The sequence below is a fragment of the Crassostrea angulata genome, chromosome 3, assembly GCF_025612915.1.
Source record: "Crassostrea angulata isolate pt1a10 chromosome 3, ASM2561291v2, whole genome shotgun sequence".
Lineage (NCBI taxonomy): Eukaryota > Metazoa > Mollusca > Bivalvia > Ostreida > Ostreidae > Magallana > Magallana angulata.
In genome coordinates, this window is record NC_069113.1 from 46521457 (window position 1) to 46544821 (window position 23365).

General features: G+C 35.0%; 2 protein-coding genes across 2 annotated transcripts; one reads left to right on the forward strand and one right to left on the reverse strand.

Moving 5' to 3' along the window:
* The first annotated feature begins 426 nt into the window (after nucleotides 1–426).
* LOC128178079 (uncharacterized) lies at nucleotides 427–2488 on the forward strand. The gene is made up of 4 exons (XM_052845077.1): nucleotides 427–572; nucleotides 1134–1307; nucleotides 1433–1501; nucleotides 1612–2488. Exons 1-4 carry the CDS (start codon nucleotides 500–502, stop codon nucleotides 2322–2324), a joined length of 1029 nt encoding a protein of 342 aa, XP_052701037.1. The 5' UTR covers nucleotides 427–499; the 3' UTR covers nucleotides 2325–2488.
* A 2276-nt stretch (nucleotides 2489–4764) lies between these two features.
* Nucleotides 4765–22036, reverse strand: LOC128176928 (uncharacterized). Its single transcript, XM_052843446.1, has 17 exons — nucleotides 21977–22036; nucleotides 13480–13852; nucleotides 13160–13240; nucleotides 12846–13051; nucleotides 12366–12551; nucleotides 11953–12024; nucleotides 11269–11349; nucleotides 10538–10639; nucleotides 10288–10434; nucleotides 10052–10101; nucleotides 7939–9648; nucleotides 7347–7594; nucleotides 7041–7216; nucleotides 6166–6722; nucleotides 5832–6030; nucleotides 5489–5704; nucleotides 4765–5228 (listed from the first exon to the last, which is right to left on the reverse strand). The coding sequence occupies exons 1-11, from the start codon at nucleotides 22034–22036 to the stop codon at nucleotides 9633–9635; spliced, it is 1374 nt and encodes a 457-aa protein (XP_052699406.1). The 3' UTR covers nucleotides 4765–5228; nucleotides 5489–5704; nucleotides 5832–6030; nucleotides 6166–6722; nucleotides 7041–7216; nucleotides 7347–7594; nucleotides 7939–9632.
* Between the last annotated feature and the right edge of the window lie 1329 nt (nucleotides 22037–23365).

Consider the following 23365-nt stretch of genomic DNA (forward strand, 5'->3'; position numbering starts at 1 on the left):
TGATTTATCGATAAATGAACCAAATCTACATTTAAAATAATATCATGTGAAAACATGTATGCAACAGCATTGTACCACAACCATGTTTTTACTGTGTTATGTAAAATATGATATCCATCCGAAGGGCAGCGGTACCTATATATCTTTATCAGGTACGCCCGAGCACCTGTCTTTTGAAGTGCGAGTAACCAGGCCACGAATCACTTGTTATCCGTTTCTTGTCTTCATTGTGGACAGGGATACACAATAATCAATTTTTTAAACATCATAAAACCGCAATTTTGTCTGTATATTTTTAAGAATATCAGTTTTACGATTCGTATTTGATAATAAAATTATCAATTTTCAGTAAATTCTTTTTCGAATAAAACCATGAACGTTTCTTTGCGTTTTTAATCTGCCGACATTCCAGGCCATGCCATTGGTCATTTGCCTAGCCTAGTCCGGGAAATTTTGTAAATAATGGACGGAGCATGACAAAGAGGGGTGGCGATATAGAATGGACATCAACATGTGTTTTCTAGGATTTTTGACTTGTTTTGTTCATCTTCGAGTATATGTGTTTGGACAAGGTAATTTTTTTATTCATAAATATTTTTATATAAAAAAATAAGTTTTACCCTGCATAGACTATGGGTCGATATGATTTTTTATAGAGAGTGCCTGTTCTCCAGTCCTTTTACATTTATTTTCATGATAAAATATTGATTAAATTAAATCTGAAAATAATTATTTTAGTTTGAAATACACTATAAGTTATTTGTTTCATTCAATGATTTATCTATTTCATCGCATTGTCTCTTTTCGTTTATTGTAAGCAATGTGAGCTGTATTTCTTTCTTTTTTTTAAAGAATTTTATTTTACTGCAAAAACCTGCAATTACTAGTATTATAATTCTGCATGCAACTACACCTTTATGATGAGTAATATAAGGATAAGTCGTAAAATTTTATCAGAAGATTTCTCACTGAAGAATATATATCAAAATAAAAAATAATAAATTTTTGTACGGGACGATAATAATTTAATTTTGTTTTAATTGGGGCATCTAAAAATCTTTTTCCCACTTATACATGTATATGACATACAGAAGTTTATGAAATTATTTTATTTCGTTTAAAAATCACTGCAGTCGGCAGTGGCATGGAGATGGATGTCAACAAGTTCTTCCCTCATCTCCTGGAGAATTCCATGCACGCCATTAATCCCATGTCCTTAAACAACGCAGGGAACGACTGCCTAGGATCCGGGAATAATATATATGGGAATATTCCCATGGGAAACCCAATGCAGACGGGATTTATAGGTATACCTGTCTGCTTTGAATAATCCGTTCTTTTCTACTTACTCCTTTTCGTAGAAGACGGAATCAGACGAAGTTTGCCGAATGTTTTTTTTTCGCTGCTGATAATTTTCTTTTTTTAATTTTAGCAAATGAACAATGTCCTTGTCAGCTTCAGATCAACTCTGTGGGTTGTTTTGTCTGCAGTTGTAGTACTGGTAATCACACGTACATTTTCCCGACATTCTTCATTCAAAAGTTGATTTTTGCAATTAAATTCAAACTATTTTTGTGCTTCATATTCACATTAAAGATCCTTTTTTTTCAGAATCTCCAAAAACTGATAATAACATAATGACACCAAATGTTCCCGGATTAAATATGCCTTTCCAGTTTCCAAACGGACCTGCACACACTTCTAAACAATACACAGACAACTTATCAACAAACATGCCAACTAACCAGAAAATCCAATCGAGCACAACCACAGTTTCCTTCGCGCCAAAAGGGACCCAGGCAAACGTTATTACCTATTCTACCTCTTTGTATAAAGCTATAATGAAAACAAACGTTGAGAAGACGAATTTCAGATCGTTCGTGATAACACCATCTTTTTCTCTTGGAGACTCTTATAAAACAGGCTACAACAAAGCTATAAAAGATTCGAGTTTTCCACACGAGTATACAGCGGTCATCGTAGGCCTTGGGACTGCCTTGTCCATATTTCTCATTCTTGTCTTAATCTTTGTGGTGAAGTGGAGATCGACCCGGCGAGAGCTTCGAAGACAACAGAGTGAACTGTATTTTGTGGAGAAGGCCAATCGGCAGAGTTCGTTAGTTTCCGACATCACCCTGGAACTTGAACGAGAAAAGAGGATGTCTGTGTACTCTGAAGTGAGTGACGATATAGAGCCCTCTTCCCCACAGGCTGACGTTATCTTGACCCCGACAGCCCCGCCTTTAACGCCAGGCCAGAAACAGCAGACGGCATTCTGCTACCCGGCAGACGACAATCGACATGACTATCTGGAACTGATTTAGAGCTGCACATCTATTTAATTGTCATCATGCAATTTCCTGTTTATTTTATTATTTACCAATGAAAACAGTATTGTATGCAAAAATTCAATAATCTCAATATATTTTCAGTTAAAGTATAAAATGAAATGAGCAAGATGAATAAGACGAATTAAAGAATAATTATTTTTTTCTTTTAGGTTTTACTGATTCTTATTTATTAAAATTGTTATTAAATGAATTCTAAAGATTGGTGGGTATAGCATCAAGTTTAAACTTACCGGATTTAAAGAAATACTTGTTTTTTATGGATTCATTGGATTGACACTTGATAAATGTAGAAAAAAACTTCAACATATCAAACGGTGCACCAAAGATTTCCCTATGAAGTAGACCAGTGCAATTCAGATGACTTTGTAACGCTGCATGCTGTTGAGTGCACGCCTGTTAAGACAGAATACATCTGCAATTCACACCTTTTTTGATATGAATGTAAAATAGCTGCACATAACTATTAGTAATGTATACCCGAAGGTACATCAATACACGTGGATAAAACGGTTTCACGTGGTGAACGTTTGTTTTGGATTGAGTCAACCGATGGCACTGTATATACTGTTGGTGTTATTGGGAGACCCTATGGTACTAATGTTACTAGTACTACCGGTACATTTACTAGTACTTCCTCCTGGTACAAGAACACTATCCTCACATCAGGGGGAACATCCGGGTCTTCTTCCAAATCCTGGATTAGGTCGGCAATGACAGCACTGACCTCGGGACTATTGGGATAAACCTGTTAATGATTAGGTCGCTTATACATGTATAACACCGTGGTTGTGACACACTATTATCGTGTCATTTATTTAACTATTATAAACAACAAAGAACATTTTGCAAGTGAGTACTAGCATTAGAAGTTACCATATTACTAGTATCTTTTGCCACAAACCAAATTGTCAATGCCTTAATTTGTTCAACGTTTTAAATAATTAATTTCATGGTTTTCTTTTAGGTTTTACTGATTCTTATTTATTAAAATTGTTATTAAATGAATTCTAAAGATTGGTGGGTATAGCATCAAGTTTAAACTTACCGGATTTAAAGAAATACTTGTTTTTTATGGATTCATTGGATTGACACTTGATAAATGTAGAAAAAAACTTCAACATATCAAACGGTGCACCAAAGATTTCCCTATGAAGTAGACCAGTGCAATTCAGATGACTTTGTAATGCTGCATGCTGTTGAGTGCACGCCTGTTAAGACAGAATACATCTGCAATTCACACCTTTTTTGATATGAATGTAAAATAGCTGCACATAACTATTAGTAATGTATACCCGAAGGTACATCAATACACGTGGATAAAACGGTTTCACGTGGTGAACGTTTGTTTTGGATTGAGTCAACCGATGGCACTGTATATACTGTTGGTGTTATTGGGAGACCCTATGGTACTAATGTTACTAGTACTACCGGTACATTTACTAGTACTTCCTCCTGGTACAAGAACACTATCCTCACATCAGGGGGAACATCCGGGTCTTCTTCCAAATCCTGGATTAGGTCGGCAATGACAGCACTGACCTCGGGACTATTGGGATAAACCTGTTAATGATTAGGTCGCTTATACATGTATAACACCGTGGTTGTGACACACTATTATCGTGTCATTTATTTAACTATTATAAACAACAAAGAACATTTTGCAAGTGAGTACTAGCATTAGAAGTTACCATATTACTAGTATCTTTTGCCACAAACCAAATTATCAATGCCTTAATTTGTTCAACGTTTTAAATAATTAATTTCATGGGTGTTGTGTATTACCTTAAATCAAGTTGTAGATGAATATCATTTTTTGTTTATTTTGAAAAATATGATTTATTACAAACCACATTGTTAACAAATATTAAATTGGTGTTAAAATAATCTGAACTCAGATAAAGACTGTATGATTTTTTTTTATTATCAAATCATCTATGCCAAGTATCAAAATATTTATACAATGTATAATCACTAACTTGCTCAGAATTTTAAATTAATTATTATGTACATTTCATTTTTCATTAATTATTTATGTTAATTATAACATCAACATTCGTCAATACACTTAACAGCAGCAAATTAAGCACTCAGCAATACACATAAATAATATAGCATCAACAGCATTCAGCAATACACTCAGCAACTTAAGCACTCACTGACTCAGCAATGTGCATAGAGAAAAATAACAACAGCAGCATTCAGCAATTTACTTAATACATGTACCAGCAACGTTAGCACTCGGCAATGTGCATAAAGTAAAATTACAATGCAGCATTCAGCAATACACTTAACAGCAGCAACTTTAGCACTCAACAATGCAACATTCAGCTATACGCTGAACAGCAGCAACTTTAGCACTTAGCAATGCAGCATTCAGCAATACACTTAATCCGCATTCAGCTTTAGCACTCAGCAATTTGCATAAATTCAAATAGCAATGAAACATTCAGCAATGTTCTAAGCAGCACCAACTTTAGCACTCAGCAATGTGCATAAAGTAAAATAACAATGCAGCTTTCAGCAATACACTTAACAGCATCAATTTTAACATTCAGAATTACATCTAGTTTAAGACAGTTAAAAGGTTGAAGACAACAATACAAAAATAGAAAAGTATCGGAAGGTCAAATGTCCTTTTCTTCTACTCTGTACATGGCTGTAGGAGGTGAGAGCTTTTGTCTCCATTCATTCAGGTAATTATTGTCTTGACATTGTTTGTGTTTACATTTGTGTTGGACATTTAGACCCTGCTGAACTTCTTCCTCCTCATATGCGAGCACTATCCTAAATGGGGGGGGGGGGGGCAATCAGGTCTTCTTCCAAATCCTGGACTAGGTCAGTGATGACAGCATTGACCTTGGGACTATCGGGATAAATCTGTCAAGCAATAGGTAGCTTTTGAAGTGTATGTACAGTATACATATTATCATTTTCACAAATTAACATTCATGAAACTTTTATTCAAATCAAAGTAAATTTTGCATGTGAGCAGGAATATATTGGAAATAGTACCAATATTTCTTCTGGTTTAATATGTTATTGCTCTTAGTGTAGAATGATTTGGTTGATGTTGCAAACATTAGTCTATTATAGTAGTTCATGGATGCTCTGTTGTTATTTTTAACAATCGTACATACCTCTTTCCCACTTCAAAGAGCAGTGTCTTGAAGGACGGTAACTGGACAAATTGACACACACTCCACCTCAGAATGCCCTATATACTGGTATAGGGTTCCCCAACTGACAGACACCACACTCCCCACCACCAATGTTGCTACATGATGACTGCAGGACACCCATTTACTCTTGAAGTTCTCTTCAGGGTGATTTAACCTGTTGTACAAGTCATGTAGCTGAAAACAAGGCAAAACATTACATAGTTATATTATAAAAATAACATTTTATATCTGGCTATACCAATGTATTATTAAGAGGGAAAAAATTACATGTTTGATCGGTAAAGTTTTCATGTAATCTTACCTCTCCATGGTGGTGCCAGTTAGACCTTTCACAACCTTAATTCTAATTGTTCTAAGGTGATGTCTTTGGGGCTGCCTGCCTTTCAGTCTGCAGAGTGGATTACTGCATCTGACGTCTTGTTGACATGAAGGTACCTGTACTTATACTGATCCGATGTTGGCGTAATATAGCCCTGGTCTCCGATTCTTCTCCATTCCCACTGTGAATATGAAACTGTTTCGTACAAAGAGATTTACAGTCAAAGAAGCTTTCTAAAAACACGGGTATTATATAATTACAATTGTTCATATGCTACCTCTGTTGCTTCAATGGAAAAAACTTAAATGGTACATACCTGTACAGGTACCTTTCTTTTCCTATAATGTCATTATGTACAGATGATGCCAGTTACCATCCTTCAAGACCGGCATTCTAGTAATGCCTCAAATTCTCCTCATACTGATTCAAATGAAGGGTAGAGAACATATTCTCTTGAGGTAGGGAAGGAGGCATATTATCTTCTTAAAGGGTTGAAAGTATATCCTCTTGTTGGAGGGTAGAGGGCATACTATCCCAATTGAAGGTAGAGGGTATATCCTCTTGTTGGAGGGTAGAGGGCATACAATCCCAATTGAAGGTAGAGGGTATATCCTCTTGTTGGAGGGTAGAGGGCATACTATCCTAATTGAAGGTAGAGGGTATATCCTCTTAAGGGAGGACAGAGGGCATATCCTTTTCAGGGAGGGTAGAGTAAACATTTTCTTGAGGGAGGATAGGGGCATATCCTCTCATAGGAGAGTAAAGCACAAATCCTCTTGTGGGAGGGCTGAGATTGTTGAGACATATCCTCCTGAGAAACCTTGTGTTGTCAACTGGCAATGGGACCCATCAAACATCAAGAGACACTTGCACCTATGGAAAATAGAGAAATTAATTGACACACATTTGTCATGTACCTCTACTTCTCATCTTTACAAAAACAGATCTTTCTTTGAGTTATTTGTAATAATAGAGCCATTTTAACAAGACCTTGGACTTTTGTATGGATATAACTATCTATTTCTTGACAGGCTTACATCACATTGCTGTTGGACACAACTACTCAAAGTCCAAAGTCTTGTTAAAATGGCTCGATATGCCATACTTTATTATCATTTCCCCATTTGTCCTTGACCTAAGTCTCATTTAAACAAAGGTCAGGGGCTTGCAGAATTTCTAACGATTAACAACCTGTAGTCACAATCTTGGTGCCTATTCTCCGACTTTTTTGGTGGTGTTGACAACACTTGGTTCCCTCTCATCCACATGGAGGACATTGAAGCAGCCCCACTCTCACAGATCACTGTTTGGCATTCATTTTTGTTGATCCTGACAAATCATTGCCCTTGACCAGCTATTGTAGCAAACTGTACAGAAGAATTGATAAAAATAACTTGACAATATTCTGCACTTCTGTCATTGAAAATGGTATTAAAATTTCTTGGTTTAACTACTTCAAATATAAGTGAATCAATTTTTGATTATGATGATGATTACCTCAGCATCTCTGTTCAGTGCCATAACTACATCCTGTTTGCTAGCTACCATTTTGGGGGATCTGTGGGCTGTAAGCCTTATATAAATGTATCTGTAAAAAGGGGGGCATTTTTCATCTCCCTAAAAATCTCCCTGAAGGACTTATGCACCTCTACCCTCAACCTCTCATGCAGCTAGGAGTCTGTGGAATTTGTCATCGATGACTTCTGGGTACTTGGAGGTCTCTACAACTTCTTTTGCTATTTTTCCTGTTAAAACATTAAGGCCAATTTGTCCGATTAGAAAATCAATTAAATTTCATCATCAATAATCCCACTTTCTGACCGAGCCTCATCAGAAATTTTGTTCATAGAATCATGGTAACTCTTATCGTGGCAGTGCCATTTTTCTCAGAAAACACCTTAATGACTTGGAAGAGTTCCACCTTAGAATTGAAATAATACTGTTGGTACTTCTCTCCATGGTAATGGTGCCATTAATTTTACCTACACTGTCAATGGTAAAGATTCAATGATAAGCATGTAACATATATGCAAGTTTGTACAGAAATTTCAAGAAGTTTGTTATAACTTTTTTGGATGTGTTATCTTACTTGAAAAATGGATCCTCCCATTTGGATTATAATCATGCTGCATAGGCTGTTCACCAGTGGCAGCTTCTATAACATTCAAGACTGACATGCAGTTTATGTTGCTTGGTGGGAGTGAGTGCTGCTAAGTTTGGCTTCCATCATTAAAGAGTCAATAACAAAGCTCTGTTTATCATTTTGTAAAACTGCATCTGTGTCTGAGACTCATCATCTCTTCTTTGAGTCATATACTGGCATCATTTCTCTGTTGGGGTCTCTCATAAATAAGGGTTGGGCTTTTTCCAATTGGACATTTCCTCTTGTATCCCTTTGAAAGGCTTGAGTTATATACAGAGTATAGAACAAAGTTCAGTTCTTGGCGGTGGTGGTTTAATACTAAAAACAACTCTTCCTTGGTTGTTTGGAGGAAATACTAAGATGAACAGTTCTTATATTTTTTGGAAGCAATACTAGATACAACCATTCCTGGATTGTTTGGAGGCAATACAAAAAACAACTCTTCCTGAGTTGTTTGGAGGCAATACAAAATACAACCTAGCCTGGACTGCTTGGAGGCAATACTAAATACAACCCTTCCTAGGTTGTTTGGAGGCAATACTAGATACAACCGTTCCTGGGTTGTTTGGAGGTAATACAAGATACAATCCAGCCTTGGATTTTTGGAGGCAATACTAGATACAACTGTTCCTGGGTTGTTTGGAGGCAATACTAGATACAACTGTTCCTGGGTTGTTTGGAGGCAATACTAGATACAACTGTTCCAGGGTTGTTTGGAGGCAATACAAAATACAACCTAGCCTGGACTGCTTGGAGGCAACACTAGATACAGCCCAGTTTGGGCTGTTTGGAGGCAATACTAGACACAATCAAGCCTTGGTTAGTTGGAGGCAATACAAGATACAATCCAGCCTTGGTTTTTTGGAGGCAATACTAGATACAACTGTTCCTGGGTTGTTTGGAGGCAATACTAGATACAACTGTTCCAGGGTTGTTTGGAGGCAATACAAATGACAGCAGTTCCTGTGTTGTTTAATTTTCAAGAACCACATTAGTTTTTTTTCAGTCATAATAATCCTTGTATATTTTGTTTAGATTACTGATGGAGTGATCTAAACTTGAGGATGCTAGGGAGGACATTAATTAAAATAAACGCTGAACATTGATATCCAAGGGTGTCTGTTGCAAAAATATAAATTCATGGAATCCTGGATGTATTTCTGTTTGGAGAACTCAAGTCCAAAATGGTAATAGTTGTAAAATCTTGAATATCCTCAAAGACATCCAAACTGTGAATTTTCTTTATCCTTAAATGTTTTGATTAAGCTTCAGAAATTTTGAAAATAATTTTACCAGGTGCATGTGTGATATCTCATTGAACAATGGTGCAATCCTTGAATTAATGAATTAATCTTCTTTAGACTCAGAGTGAAATATCTTTCAGCATGTGAAGTTGTTTCTGTTGGTTGCAAACTTTCCATCCTTGTATTAGTTATGTGACAGTGAGTTGGCTAGCTTGTCATTTGGGCCGATTTCTCCATGGCTGGTTGATTGGTTTTCAATAATAAAAGGAATCACTGTTGAATTAACTGGTTTCACCATAAACATACTTGACACAGCAAAAAATAAAAAATTATTGTCAGATAATATATATCACACATGCACCCGGCTGTTCCATCCCATTTTTTTCATGATTTTTTTTAATCCTCCCGACACCTGAAATGAAAAATTTGCAAAACATGTAAACAACTGTTATTCAAATAATCTTAGATCATTTAAGCAAAATCAAATCATTAACAATTTCATTAAGAAAACATAATACTGTGGTTTCATTAATATTCGTTGAATACCATTTTTCGTGGATTTCATTGTTAAGTTGATTCACGAAATTAAATGTTCATTGAAGTGCAATTTCTATATTAATCCTCTATTCTACTGAATCTAGAAACTATTATTACCAACACAAAAATTACACTTAACAAACAACACTGATGAGTACAATATTTTTTTGGAGTCCAGTCTGTTCGGAATACTTGCAAATCACTTCAACATATCCATTGTATTCGAGATATCAGTGTTCAAGATATCAAAGTTCAACTGTATATAAAAATCTACTTACCCAGTGCAGCAAAACAGGCGTCTAAAAAAACGTCTGATTCGCTTCATCCTCTGAAACCAAAAATTAAGTGTTTATATAAATGTGAGTTTCAAAATCATTTTACTTAACAGTTCACTGTGTACCGGTATTATCATCATTGTAAAAATCATCATTGTAAAATGATGACGTGCGATTCTACAGTAATTTGAATTATCATATTTTTCTTAGAATTGATAAAAAGCATAGTAATGACATACCCCAACACGTTTTGGTTTCGCCTTCTTCTCAGTGGCATTGTCATTTAATGAAATACTCTCAATTGTTGGCTCTGCTGCAGATTCAATTCCTCCGTTTTCTTTCACATCTTCATGCTGAGTTGCCTCCCTTATTTCAGGCTCAACATGCTGAAAAAAAAATATGCATTCTATTCCCTAGCAGTTGATGTTAAATAACCTGTGTACCAGGTCTAAAATATATATTTGTTGCATTCCTAAAAAAAATATATACCTCTCTGCAACAGGTAGAAGGTGTGCAGCAACAACAGGTAGAAGGTGTGCAGCAACAACAGAAGCAGTCCATCATGTTAGTCTTAAATATGGTCAAGCAGCTCTAAATACAAAACACAACATAATTACTGTATAAGTGAGAAACATCAGCAAGAGACTAGTGGTCCTCTTCTGATACTGTATACCAGCTATAGAGTTTAAATTCTGACCACTCTTTTAATTCAATTAAATACAAACAGCATATTCAAAAGTTTACAGAAATATGAGATTGATTTGGTTAGTGACCTGCAAATCTTCTGAGAAGCCTGAAAAAATTTAATCACATACAAACCAAGTTTAATTATATCCTTGCCTTATTAATTTTAGAGCTTTACTGTTTATCACTTACATTTACATCTGAGAACAGCAAATCCTTCAGAATTACATGTTCATGTATTAATGCTTTTATGTTTACAATAATGCAACCATCAAACAACAAGCTATTCTATTCTATGGGTTGAACATATAAGGACACATATTTGCAATTATCAGCATTCTTCAATGACTTTTTTTTTTATAATAATACTTTGTAAAAAGGGGGCATACATTTATCATTTAATTTATTGAGAACCTTTTATTGGACAATCATAAATCTAAGTATTGACACTTTTCGAAATTGCCTCATTGGGAAGGGGGGAGGGGTATTTTAACAAATAAAAACATTTCTGAGTACAGGTACTGAAAAACTCATACCTCCTGTGGCACTGGATCTGAATAAGTCCTATGGACACCATATCTAAGATCATCTTCACTCAAATACCACTCGGTGGTTTCCTGTTAAAATAATTTTTTGATGAATGCAAGATGTTTAGGGTTCTTTTTTTCAGAAATTTTCAACTTTTTTGTTCAGGAGATATTTAGATAGATTAACTAATAATTATGGTCACTTCACCTTGAAATAATTTCTCAAACCAGCAGAAAATTACTTGATTATGATATAGCATGATGCATAAGAATTATAAAAGTCAAATAGGCAAAAATATGCAAATTTTGGATAAGAATTATGATGTTTAAAAATGCAACTCAGTAAATATGAACAAAAAAAATGCAGACTTGAATTCATGGTCTGCAGTCTGATCACAAGCCTGATACTTTAAACAATGAGCTATGGTGATATTCAACCAAATTGATTGATACAAACAGTAGAATAATGTATTTAAAATGCCCTCTTGTAAGTATTTTAAAAAGTCTCAAATTAGTGAGGTACCTAAAAATATTTGTAGGCATCAATTGATGGAATTAAAAATTAAAATGTTGACATCAAAATTTCAAAGATACTCATGAATTCAAGGAAACAATTGTTACATCAACACAAAATGTTGCTAGCAAACTAAGATGAAAACAGAGAGTATATATATAAAACAAAATAAAACGTACCGCAATACTACCAACTGTTTGTTGGTGCCTGAACGAAGAACGATGCTGGTCTCCTCTTTGAGGAGTGAACGTCTGTAACCATAAAAAAACTAAAGTTATAAAACCCATCCATTCAGCAGCCTAATTTAGTTTTTATCTGTACACAAAAATGTATTACATATATATATGTATTTAAAATATGGAAAATTTAGTAAATTATAGTGAATGTACATTAGAATGGTAAAATAACTTTAATTTGTTATTATTCACTAAAGTAAATAATATATAAGTGTCTTTTAAATATGTCATTATTATAATCCCTTTTAACCCCCCTTTTAGGTCTAGCAAGTAAATCATAAAAGGAATATATTAATTGATTTAAATATTAGCTTTTTTAAGGCAGTTAAAATAAATGGATTATTGACTGTACTTACGATGTCTTCCTGAAGCCTGCACTCGATGTCTTCTATGAACTCCCTCCCAGGGGAGTTAACTTCTGGCTCCTCATTCTCACTCTCTTCATCTCTTGAGTCATAGCAGAATCGTACAGTCATTACAGGATCAAAGTCAATATGGAACTTTTTGGGGACTTCGTTAGTTTGATGTTCTTCCTCTGAGTCCTAATTATAGTTCAACAGGTGTATACAAGGAAAATGAGGACATGTAAAGAAAGTCTTCTTAAATTGAGACTCTGACTAAAACAACAAATCTGTGCCAGTATATACTATGTCAGTGTAGTATCTGATACTTTTGGAAGAGGAATGCTTTTCCTGACTAAATTGCGCGCTTTCAAACATGTTTGATAAAAAGAATCAGTTTAAAACTTGTAAAATTGAAGATGCTTAATTACTACTTTACATTTACATAAGGAATTTGTTGCTACATTTTAGACACAATGACTGCTAGATTCTTACCTCCTCACTGAAATCGAAGATAATGTTTTTCTTTTTAGGGGGTACAGCCGGATGGATTTCCGGGATGGCACTTTTTATGTTCTTTTTTTTGGTCTTGAGCTTTATTGCCAAAATACCCTTTAACTCCTTGGGTCTTGCCCCGCCAGCCCCCATTTCATTAGCTGTTCCACATCTTCCACTGCTTGGTGGGGTTTCATTGCCTGTTGCTAGATATACATGATAATTATTTTCTTTATAAGGTATATTTTTCAGAAGAATTTTTTTTATTAGAAAAATATACCTATCGATGAGCAAACTTTTTAATGGAAGCCTACCTGTTGTGCTTTCATCACCACTGACCACTCCTCCTTCATCACATGTGATGTAACTCTCATCACCGGATGTTAGTTCATCACCTGTTGCATGATATGAAATATAGAATTGATAGAACCATCATATAAAATATATTTATCTATCATTTATAAGGAAATTGATATTTGAAAAGGTGATTTCACCCATTTGAATAGGTGACACTTGTTTGAGTGGTTTGATGAGAAATACTTGATATCACCTTAATTTTCTTTTTGAATACTAGTAAGTGATAATACATGTAATAATGACAATTAACCCAAAAAAGGTGCCAGGCAATGTTTACCATCAATTGATGGAGAGCCGAAGTTTGAATCAACATCCTCTGTGTCACTGGTTTTTAGTGCCTCTTCAATTTTCTCTTTGCCTTCCTGATATTCCTCCATTCTATCCTCGCTTTCTGTTGCCTCAATGTTCTCTTCATTGCCGCCTTTGTCATTGTCTCTCTTGTATTCCTCCACTATATCCTTGGTTGCTGCCTTCTTCTTGCTGTCCTCATTCTCCTCATTGCCTTCCTTGTATTCCTCCACAATATCCTTGGTTGCTGCTGCCTTCTTGTGGTCCTCATTCTCTTCCTTGTCAACTTTGCCTTTCTTCTCTTCTTCAATAAGCTCCTTGCTTGCTGCTGCTGTATTAGTCTCCTCAATGACTTGTTCATCCTAACAATTAGAATGTTCATAATTGATGCATCATTTACATTGTACAACTAATTCTACATAAGCACTCAACTGTTTTCTTTATGATAGTAGATGTCAAGAGCCATTATAAGCTAACAGGAAAAAATAGGTTTGTGCCATTAAGAGCATGTCTACCAGAAAACCATGCAAAAGGTGGTGGGAGCAAGGTTCTCTGATCAACTTCATATTTTGTGTGTAACAGTGTGCATCTATATGAATTAATTTGCCATAAAAAAATTGTTGATGTGGTCAGTCTAAACTAGGTTCTGCAGCTCTGTAACTAAAATAAGCATTTTGCCCCTTTTAAGAATAAAATTGTGCATAATTCACCAAATTATTGTTAAGAATTCTGAGTTAAGTTTAAATATAAATTCAAAAAGTCATATAGAGTTAGCACTTACAAGATAGACTAGTGTAAATCATTTCGTGAGAATTCCCAAATATTCTTTCTGTTAAGTATATATAGGTCACGAATCTGGCATGTTTCCAACTTTTTGTAAAATTGTAAAAATATACATTTTTTAAATGCTTAAAAGTCAGAAAGTGGCACTTTAAATTCACTAAATCTGTTTCTAGTTATAAAAGAACATTTATCTTTACAATACCCCGGTATATTAAAAATCTGTCTTTGGACTCTAAATAATATCGCAAATATATTGTCTTAAAGTTGGACATTTTTCTGCTTTTAAAGCTCTCCAGAATCTGTAGTTTAGCGTTAGCTTTCCATTGTCACATGTATATTATGGGAAAAAACCCGAAATATTCGTGAGCCAAACAACATTTTACTGAACTGAAGGGTTGCTTCAACACATTTCAGATTGTTTTTTAAATCAATGCCATCAAAACACGAGAAATCATGGGAAAATGGGAATTAACTATTTTTAAAAAATCTTATATATCTCACTATTAATGAAAGAAAAAGTAAGCAAGCTTACATACCCCCACACCCCATTATTTGCCAATGCTATACTTAAAGACAGGCAGAGTACCCATTGGATACACGAATAATTACAGGGGCAAAGCTACAAAATTTAAGTACTGAAGTACTTAAAGCCGGGCTCTTTTGGTGTGTAATTATATGTATTGTTTACTAAAGATTGACAATCTCTCTCTCTCTCTCTCTCTCTCTCTCTCTCTCTCTTGCTAATTCGATAAACATAGTGATACATGTATTGATCTTTTCATTTTTTTTATACTTGAACTAGTGATCTTTTGGTTTAGGAAGTAGGACCAAATTTCATAGCCCCCCCCCCAAAAAACAAACAAACAAACAAAAAACAAACAAACAAACAAACAAAACAAGCAAACAAAAAAACAAAAACAAAAAAACCCCCAAAAAGATCAACTCCATGGAAAAGAGTGATTAAACATAATTATATTTGTGTTGAATTTAACAGACGATTTTTTTAAATGCGGAAGTGGTGTGGAACCCATTGCCAGTGAATGTCCATCACATTAAATAATCATACAAAAAGGTAGATTTGGTAATTATTTTTGTCCGACAGTATAAAGGATTGAACTTTTATTGTTTGAGGGGTGGAGGGACCCAATATCAAACCTGAAAAATCGTTAATAAAAATATAATACATCATAAATTACGCCTAAAATTTGTAAATATCAGCATAATATCAGCGTAATATAATATAGAGACATATTTTATCAGCATTTCATTTATTCAATTTTTTTAATTACAAGACATGAAAAATTTGACTTTTTTATTAGACTGCTTCATAATTCTGGGACCAGGTCTTCTTATAATGGGTTATGATTAAATAACATCCCAAATAACAATCCTGTAAAAACAAGTTATGATGATTGTCTATAATAATATTTGGGATAACTTTTTTATAGTTCATGTTTATATTTATATGTGGTTTTCACAGGTTGAGATCCCTGGGGAAAAGGTAACCTAACACCTCCTTTTTTCCTTTACAACTATATTTTAATTTTAAGAAAAGGTACTGTACAAACTTTATTTTTTTCCAAGAGGAGATAAACTTCTAATAGAGAGGTAGGGAGTAGAGCTCTTTATTAATTTCAGATGTTCATACTGTGTTATATTCTCAAGAACTAAAAAACCCTGGCCCCCTCCTCATCATTTCAAGATTCCATGAATATTATAACTTACATGTAGAAAAAAGTCTGATCCATAAAAAAAATATGTAAAAGGAATGATCGAAGAAAAGAACTATAGCTATCTGACATTAAATTCTTCCATCGGGCATATCAAAACTTGCAATGATACTGCGTACAGGTATAGTTATAAACTTATAATTGATAAAAGTGATTTAATATTGATTTTAAAATTTAAATGCAAATCATATTGTAAAGGTGTGCAATTACTCACTTTTACAATTATTTGTTTGCTTAATAAATTCAAACAGTCAAAATTAATGCTTATAGGAGTCTAACCTTAACACCTGCAGGGTGGTTTGTAGATGGTCAGTGAAATATACACGTACAGTAATGTGATGTCTATTGCAACATACTCCTATGATAACGATGAAAATTTGCACGAGGCATTCCTAGTGAATTCCGAATGATGTAAACATACCCCATTATAAATCTTTGTAAGAAATCAGTTCTCGTTTCTGTGGATTTTTTCGAGTAAAATATGATAATCTGTGAATGAGATTATCTTGGATTTCCCCTTCATCTATTCTAATTGCACTTCTATCACAGGTTTGTATATTTTGATTAACTGATTAAAATAGCAGTTTAGACTAGATACAAGTCTCCTTCAAACTTCAATATGCGATACACTGAATAACCCTAACAAGACAGAACAATTTTTATGCAATTAAAATCATTCAATATCATAATATATATTAACAACACTCAAAGCATTTCTCAATACTTTGCCTGAACTTGAACTTGTATAGCTTTGTCAACATTCTGACTAGTTTACCTTCTCTACAGAAGAGCGCAACAGGGGAGACAATTCTAACAGTAGTAATGAAATGCAAATGTAATGAATAAGAATTCTTTGAGAAACAATGATAACAACTAATTTTTTTTAAAATTAAAAGCAAAGCTTTTTTTCCCCATATTTGCATCTCGTAGACATGCTCTTAATATATCATAGCAATTTTCATGTAATATTAAGTGCCAAAGATTGATCATGAACAGAAACTTCTACCCCTTTCCCCTTGTGCCTCTATCTTCCATTGTGATTTGACATGATTTCAAAATTCTTTATACTATTATAGCTCCAGGAGTTTGTATATCTCTATGAGAATTTATTTCACAAATTATATCCTTATTACTAAAAGGACGTTTCTTTAAATATTCTAATGTAAAATTGGAATACAATCAACACCCCCCCCCCCCCCCCCCCACACACACACACATCAGGGATTTGGATATGACGGAATTTGATCTGCATACCATGCATGTAGTTTGCTTCAACATTTTTTATTCACAATTCATACCCATCTACATATTCTCTAAAAGGATTTTCTCCATTAGTTTTCCCGTAAAATTGGACCCCCTCCACTATCCCCACTGTATAAAATTGTAATTCAGACATTTTTTGGTAAGACAAGTCAAATACTACGGAATTACAACCCAAACATGTCAAACATTACACAAGAAAGAAAGTTCTTACCATTCTTGCTTCTCTTAAATACTTTGATAGAATATTGATGAAAACTGTCGTTGCACATATAAAAACTACGCATCTATAAACAAAGCTATTGTGACGTCACACAATGAATTACGTCACACAAAGAAAACGTCATTATGTCAAAGTTCAAGTCTCCTGCATGATTACTTGTCTTTATTTTTTCGTATTTTTTTCCTCAAAAAAGATAGAATCATTTAAATTTTTAAAAAGAGCTTGGACTTTTAGTTACATGTGTCAAACAACAATGTGATGTAGGCTTGTTTATTTCATTTTAAACAGTTAGAACAAGGAAACATTGTGGGTTGACCCATGTTTAGAACGCATGCAAATGCAAGACTGGCCGTCATATGTTTCTGATGATATTGCATCCTGAGCTGGTAACTGTATCATATAGAGAGTGACCTATTGAATCAATAGACCATTTAGTCAACCTGTATTAGAACCATTTTAACAAGAGCTTGAATTTTGGGTAGTTGTGTCAAACGGCAATGTAACGTAGGCCCGTATATCATTGCTGGCCACTCAGCCATGGCTCTTCGAAATCAACAAGGTTTGTCTGGCTTGAGACCAGCGTCATTTTTAACTTGTCAATAAGCAAATCTTGAATAAGACAGTAACTGTGCACTTCGAAAACAATCACTGCACTTATACATTAAACAAGGTAAGTTTTTGAGATGAACGCTATAGACATTCTAATTTTCTCTGCTTGTTAAAGATTGGACAAAGTAATGAAATGCTTTTCTCAGTTTCAATTTCATTCAAGTCAAATAAGTTACATATTCTGTCCTCCCCCGGTTCTCCTCGGTTCAATTTTTAGGGAAGTACACCACATAGCGATCATTGGAGAGGAAAATTACACAACCCGCTTACGCGGATTATGTATTTTCTGCAATTTTTCTGCAGTCGATTCCAAAGATACAACATGTTCATTTCGTGGCGACACTTTTCCCTCTTTTTTTTTTATAGAAACGGGGTAAACCGATGAACTGATATCATTATCATATGGAGTATTAAGGAGGCTGAATGGTAAAAGCAAACTAACCATCAGGTCTGCCTTAAACTTTTAAATATGCTAGTTCGTGCCATAAACTAATACTATTATATAAGTAAAGAAAAACCCAAATTGTTTAGCTTTCAAATTCGGACATTTTTCTGTATCTTTATACAAAGTTCTTCCTCTATAGGGAGAGACCACTACTGTATATAATATGATATAGCTTAAAATGACCACGACCACCAAGCCCTTATAGGATAAAACAATCAGAAGCTTATTAAGGGATTTATGATAGATTTGATCACGCCCCGACCGAAATTATCACCTCATAATATTCAAAGAATGATTCCTTATTACTTATATTTATATAATTTTAGGCCATTGTACGATTAAATCGTTAAATATAAATAAGCAAACCCCGCCGGCGCCTCAATTTGGCGTCATTTGTATTATGGGTTATATATTACAAAATCGATACGTAGTGTTATCACAGACAAAGACACTATAGTGTGATAAAACTGACGTAATTTCTACAAAGGTGTCTTGAGTTTTCATAGTGTTGTGTCATTATTCGATTTATTGCAAGGGTTTACACTTAATTGATAAATTCAAGCATTTTCTTGTAATTTACTTGTAGGCTAATTAAGTGACTTAAATGTGTTGTGATCCTGATATAAACTATTACAGATTAATGTTTTATACCTAAAGTTAACAGTAGTAACCTTAGTATAAAATAGTTAACACGAGGCCTGATAGATACGATTTCTACCAAAGGTAATGGACATTTTTGAAGTTTGCAGCACTTTTAACAAACTATTCAACAGATTAAAATTATTGCAGATGAAGCTATTCATATGTTAAATTGTGAATTTTAGCTCGTTTATACCTTTGAAACGTTTAGATGACTTCTGTATTACAAAATGAACTGTGTCGTGAGACTGTCAAGTCATGAACACTGCATCATGCATGATCAGCGTTACATCTGTAGATGTACTTTATATTTGTCAGGGGCATCAGTTTCAGTCAGGAAGTCTGGGGGCCACCTTGATAATTCAGGAGGAAGCTCCTGAATTCTAGAGATTTTTAGGGTAAAAATGAAGTCTTCAAATTTAGATCTTTGTAAAACATTTTCTGTATATTTTTCTTAAGAGTCTTAAAAACCTCACATCCGTTGGTTGAAGGTGGATCGGTTCAAAACTTGCAACTTGTCGGTGAAAATTGTTCCAGTTGATTTACCCTTTAAATGTATTTACATGGGTATTACATGCAGATATTCAATGAAGGGAATTATCGAACTAGGAATTGAGGTCACTGCTTTTACCGGTAGATGTAGTTTGATAGCACATTTCAACAAATATTCATCGGCAGTACCTATCGGCTGGCAGACGAAGTTAGCAACCTTGTTGTATTTATATATACAGAGGGGATATGATTTTTTCAAAATGTTTGTTTTACGTAATTTTGTGCAATGAATGTATACATTAGATTATAACTATAGGTACTGTGAGCAAGCTCACGCTAAGAAAAAATCATAACTCTTGTATTTTTTCTATTATAGAAATATTGGATGAATCTATTTCACCGTCCATTTTCTATTAATAACAACTGCTCTGTTTTTTAAAACTGTTAATGCTAATATGAGTACACAAACCAATTTCTATTCTTTAAATTCCATTTTAGTTCAAGTTAACTGTTAATGCATGAGGACATTTGCTTCCTTATGTTAACAAACATGACTCAAATCAAACAAAATCCATATGTCAAGCAGCCATTTAATATAAAAAATTTGAATTATTGGTATACTGAGCCCAATTTTTTTTAAAACAGTGACCTTGAACTTCCTCAATTGACCTTGGGTCAAGGTCATGACACACCCTCAGGTTATAAGCAATCTTGATGTGAATTAAGAACTTTCAATATTTGTCCATTAAAAAGATATGGACTGGACATGAATTTTGCACTTTTCTGCCAGTGACCTTGGCCTTGCCCAAATGACCTTGGGTCAAGGTCATGACACACTATTAGGTCATAAGCAATCTTTGTGTGAACTGTGAACTTCCAATGTTTCTCCATAAGAAAGATATGGACCGAACATGAATTTTGCACTTTTCTGTCAGTGACCTTGACCTTGCCCGACTGACCTTGCGTCAAGGTCATGACACGTCCTTACGTCATAAGCAATCTTTGTGTGAAGCTAAACTTCCAATGTTTCTCCATAAGAAAGATATGGACCGGACACGAATTGAACAGACAGACGGACGGACGGACGGATGGACGGGTGGACGGACGGACAAGGTGATTCCTATATACCCCCCAAACTTCGTTATGTCATAAAAGGATAATTTAAAGAAAAAATGTGTAAAGTCCTGGGGGTCTAGATACCTAGGAGGGGGTTGTCGGTCCTGTCCTCAAGCACCTCTGAAATACTGTGCGCCAGAAATCATTTTAGATGCTTTTGCTTATGCAGTTCTATCTTTTTATTTTATCACAAGACCTTTTCTTGTAATACAAAAACAATTATCTCATTATCACGAAAAGTATCTCGTAATAGCGAGAAATGATATCATATTAATGCCTTAGTCACAATACTCGGCCGGTAGCCGTAGACCGGTGGCTGTTGGTTTTGTTTTAAGCTGGTCTGTTTCGTATTTAAGCATGTTTTTAAGAATTAGTTGTTCGTTTTGCATAAACGTCTTTTTTATCCTTTCCGCCGTCCATAGCACAGTCAACATCTGAGATTAGCCACGTTGCAGCAACAACTCGTACAAGCTCGGCTTCAACATGACGCTAACCTGGCGGCGTTGTTCGAAGAAGCAGAACAAGAGCAACCAAGAGCCCCACGACGAAGAAAAAGGTGGTGGGTCCGAAACAGGATATTGCGAAGATGCTTGTTTAGGCAGTATAATACTCTTATGAGAGAGCCTGAGGCGGAGAATTCTATGGAGATTTTAAGTCTTTCCCCCGCATGGAGCCGGAGATGTTCCATAAGCTTCTAGTACGAGTGAGGCCACGCATTGCCGAGAAGGTACGGCAAGTTTACGTGAAATTGAGGTGAATTTACTACTAATTTTGCCAACACACATACATGTATATGTTTCAAATCTATTTATTCTGCATAAGTTTATTGGATTCTTCTCTTTCTTTAAATTTCCTTGCTGAATTCTATCGACTACCTGTCTCGCAATTAAGTGTTTTTGTAGTTTTGGTCATAGAACACGGGCATGCCCTCTAACCAGCTGGCTATCCTCTTCATGTTGTCAATAGATATTTCTTCAAAATGAATCCCTACACACTGTCTCCTCTTGGATCCGCTGACGGATAAATTAGTGGAGGCTTCCGAGCCGTCGTCATCGAATTCATCTTCATGTTCGATGATGTGGTCTGTGTCTAGATCTGTGCTCTCTGGATCTTATGTCGGCCTCTTGTGGGGTGAGGTCCAGGTCGGTGCTTGGGTTGGCTTCTTCGGCTTACTGTACTTGTCAACCACCTTGCCCTTTCCACCCGCCATGCTTTTGTCATTTCCTTGATGTCCTTGTGGTCTTGGCATTTCGCTGAATGAATGTTGTGTACGTGTGAAAAATTTACGTGCCAATAAAGGTCCAGCAATGCATTGCTAAACATTTACGGATATTCGAGCGGTAATCGGCCGATGTATTTAACATCGTTCGTATATTGGCGAACACCGTTCATATATCGGCAGTGCATCGGCCGGCTATAGGCAAATGTTGGGTCGATAATCGGCCGATGTTTGTTAAAAACCGCTCACTTCAGACTCAAAGGGCACCGGACAATGATCGGCCATACACCGGCCGATTCTTAAATGATGTGTAAATGATGTATTGACGTTGAGAAGCGATGAGGGACATCGATGGAGACATCGCTTATTTTAGCTACAACTTATTTTCTTCCGATGACTTCCACTGTAGTGCCGAATGACCTCAGATTAATATGGGTGTCCGGCTGGCATCTACGCCATTTTCGTCTAAAAACGCATCGGTAGCACATCGTTTACCCAATCGCTGGGTAATGTGAATGATACTTTACCAGAAAAAATGTTCTCGTTAATTACTTCATAATGAAAACCGATTTACGTTAGCGTACTAGATATATGTCCCGTAATAATGAAAACAAATCTCGATATCAAAAGAAAATATACCGTATTTAGGATATGGTTTTCATGTAATTGATAGATTTCATCTTTACAAGTAAGGCAATCTCGAAATTACGAGTAAGAAGCGAGACATTAATTAATCCCGTAATAATGGCTTGCAAGATAAATATCTTATTGTGAATTGGTTACGATATCTTTACTTGTAGATTTTTCAGTTAAATCGGTCGTAAAATCAATTCAATAAATACATAATATGTAAACCTAATGAAGTAACTCATAACTAGGCACAAAGCGACAGGGAGGGAGTGGGGGATTCTTACATTTTTGTTTATTGTGTCTTTTTTCTCTTCTATTTATTAAAAGAAAACCAACGACCAAGTCCCTACACTTTATTACTTATTACTACAAGATTAATTTGATATAGTTTATGTTAGCCTACTAGTACCATGACAATCTAATTCGTCTTTTGGTTTAAATGAGTGTTAAGTAATGATTTATGTTCAACGAATCTAAATTATGCTTCAGAAATAAGAAAATGATTTTAAAAATACTTACCATATTGCATCTGTATGGAATGGCTAAGTCTGGACGGGAAACTCTCGCTTCGATCAAAACTCAGGTTTGCAAGTATTATATCTACCGTAATATTTGGTAAGTATTGTAGGTACTACCAGAAAACTACCAGATTTGATTATGACGTCACCATGGATGCGTCATAGAGAGGTTACATTTCGGAAGTCACTTACCCGATACTACTTCAGTTTA

Bases quoted from the DNA above. Each gene is read 5' to 3' on its own strand.
- LOC128178079 (XM_052845077.1), top strand. From the start codon at position 500: ATGGACATCAACATGTGTTTTCTAGGATTTTTGACTTGTTTTGTTCAT. The intron at 573-1,133 runs GTAATTTTTTTA...AAATCACTGCAG, and splicing joins AGTATATGTGTTTGGACAAG to TCGGCAGTGGCATGGAGATG. The intron at 1,502-1,611 runs GTAATCACACGT...CTTTTTTTTCAG, and splicing joins TGTCTGCAGTTGTAGTACTG to AATCTCCAAAAACTGATAAT.
- LOC128176928 (XM_052843446.1), bottom strand. From the start codon at position 22,036: ATGCCAAGACCACAAGGACATCAAGGAAATGACAAAAGCATGGCGGGT. The intron at 13,853-21,976 runs GTGGTTGACAAG...TCTAATTGTTAG, and splicing joins TGGCGGGTGGAAAGGGCAAG to GATGAACAAGTCATTGAGGA. The intron at 12,025-12,365 runs GTAAGTACAGTC...TTATGGTTACAG, and splicing joins GCAGGCTTCAGGAAGACATC to ACGTTCACTCCTCAAAGAGG.